Raw genomic sequence first — 1,389 nt, forward strand, 5'->3', positions numbered from 1 at the left:
GGTCCGCTGCTTGTCTCATAATTATTTATACTATTCATATGGCTGGGGTATTCGTAGCCTTTTCATTAGTCAAATATCCCGTGGATACTTCCTAATATTAACTGTAAGCATGGTTTCTTTGTGGCTTATGCGTGTTTTAGGTTACAATTTTCAGTGTGATATAAAGCAGCTGGCTCATTCCTATGAAGATTTAGGGTGTTTCAAGCACTATGAAATGTTACTGGACATTCAGAATGTCTTTAAGGAGCCTCGTGGGGGTCTCTCTGGGCTTGCAAAGGTAACATAATACTGCATCTTTCTGAATGTCCGTGCTTATGATTCTTGATTTTTTCCTTATCCTTTTTCTCTTTTAATGGCGTTGACACTATATTCAGCTAAGAGCAATGTATTAATAACTACTGCTGTCAGAAAATACTAGGGGCTGGATTGAACAAGACAAGACGAAACAGTAACTGGGAACAACGTCCGTTGACTCGGAATCAGGTAAGTTGCTTCTCCATGACTCTGTAAACAAGTTCATTGTTGTCTTGTTGCTATGATTTGGTTGGAGAGATTGTTACTTGTTTTCATTGGAGCAGTATGGTGAGTTTTAGAGTTACTTGCATACAATTATTCCAAGGTTCTTTTTCTAAGATATTTCTTTTGAGGGATCTGGGATTTGCATTCTTTTTGTTTCTGCTTGTGCTGCATACTGAAAATAATGCATTGTAGTACGAATCGAAGTTCTGGTCTCCCAGTGTTTTTGAACAGTTTTATGATCTGAAATTATTTGCTTGATCTATGGAAAAAATGCGTCCATTTTGGCGTGCAATCAAATAAGCTGATGCTATATGCTCTTTCAGCTGGAATATGCTGCTCTTGATGCTGCTGTGCTTATTCCCATATTTTGTCATGTTCGTAATCGTTCTCAGACTGACGATGTCGAGGGACATGAAAAAATCGAGTGGAAGTCCTACATTGTAAGGGAAATTTTGTGATCTCTGTTTCCAAGTGATGCGTTTGCGCGTTCTTGTGTCTTGTGTTCTTCATCGATCTTTCTGTTAATTCTGTTTTTACCATATAGGTTTCACATATGGATAACCCCAAGAAGCCCAAAAGGCAAAGTGGAAGAGATCAGAAATTAGAAGCTGATAGAAAGTTGCACTGATGATCCAGTTGGTAGCATAGTAATTAGTATACTCCGCTGTAAATATATCTTTTTATTGGACGGTGATGAACAATGATATTTATGTGAATATTTTTCACTCACTAGGAGCAATGGAAATGACTGGCCTGCTGTTTCCCTAATGTTTTGAATCATTAACTAGTTTCCATTCCATTTCTTTTTTACCTTTTGCCACTGCCTTCCTATTTGGAAACTAAATCATTTATTTTTTTTCACTGCTGGGG

The 1,389-nt window shown here is 37.7% G+C and overlaps 1 protein-coding gene across 1 annotated transcript; it reads left to right on the forward strand.

Annotated features, from left to right (window-relative positions):
* Positions 1-168: 168 nt before the first annotated feature.
* On the forward strand, positions 169-1,278 carry LOC112095134 (uncharacterized protein ZK1098.3-like). The gene is made up of 4 exons (XM_024176812.1): positions 169-277; positions 409-483; positions 843-959; positions 1,064-1,278. The coding sequence occupies exons 1-4, from the start codon at positions 215-217 to the stop codon at positions 1,145-1,147; spliced, it is 339 nt and encodes a 112-aa protein (XP_024032580.1). The 5' UTR covers positions 169-214; the 3' UTR covers positions 1,148-1,278.
* The last annotated feature ends 111 nt before the right edge of the window (positions 1,279-1,389 follow it).

Source organism: Morus notabilis, unplaced genomic scaffold, assembly GCF_000414095.1.
Source record: "Morus notabilis unplaced genomic scaffold, ASM41409v2 C11408548, whole genome shotgun sequence".
In the NCBI taxonomy this organism is placed as follows: domain Eukaryota; kingdom Viridiplantae; phylum Streptophyta; class Magnoliopsida; order Rosales; family Moraceae; genus Morus; species Morus notabilis.

Bases quoted from the DNA above. Each gene is read 5' to 3' on its own strand.
- LOC112095134 (XM_024176812.1), top strand. From the start codon at position 215: ATGTTACTGGACATTCAGAATGTCTTTAAGGAGCCTCGTGGGGGTCTC. The intron at 278-408 runs GTAACATAATAC...TACTGCTGTCAG, and splicing joins GTCTCTCTGGGCTTGCAAAG to AAAATACTAGGGGCTGGATT. The intron at 484-842 runs GTAAGTTGCTTC...ATGCTCTTTCAG, and splicing joins GTCCGTTGACTCGGAATCAG to CTGGAATATGCTGCTCTTGA.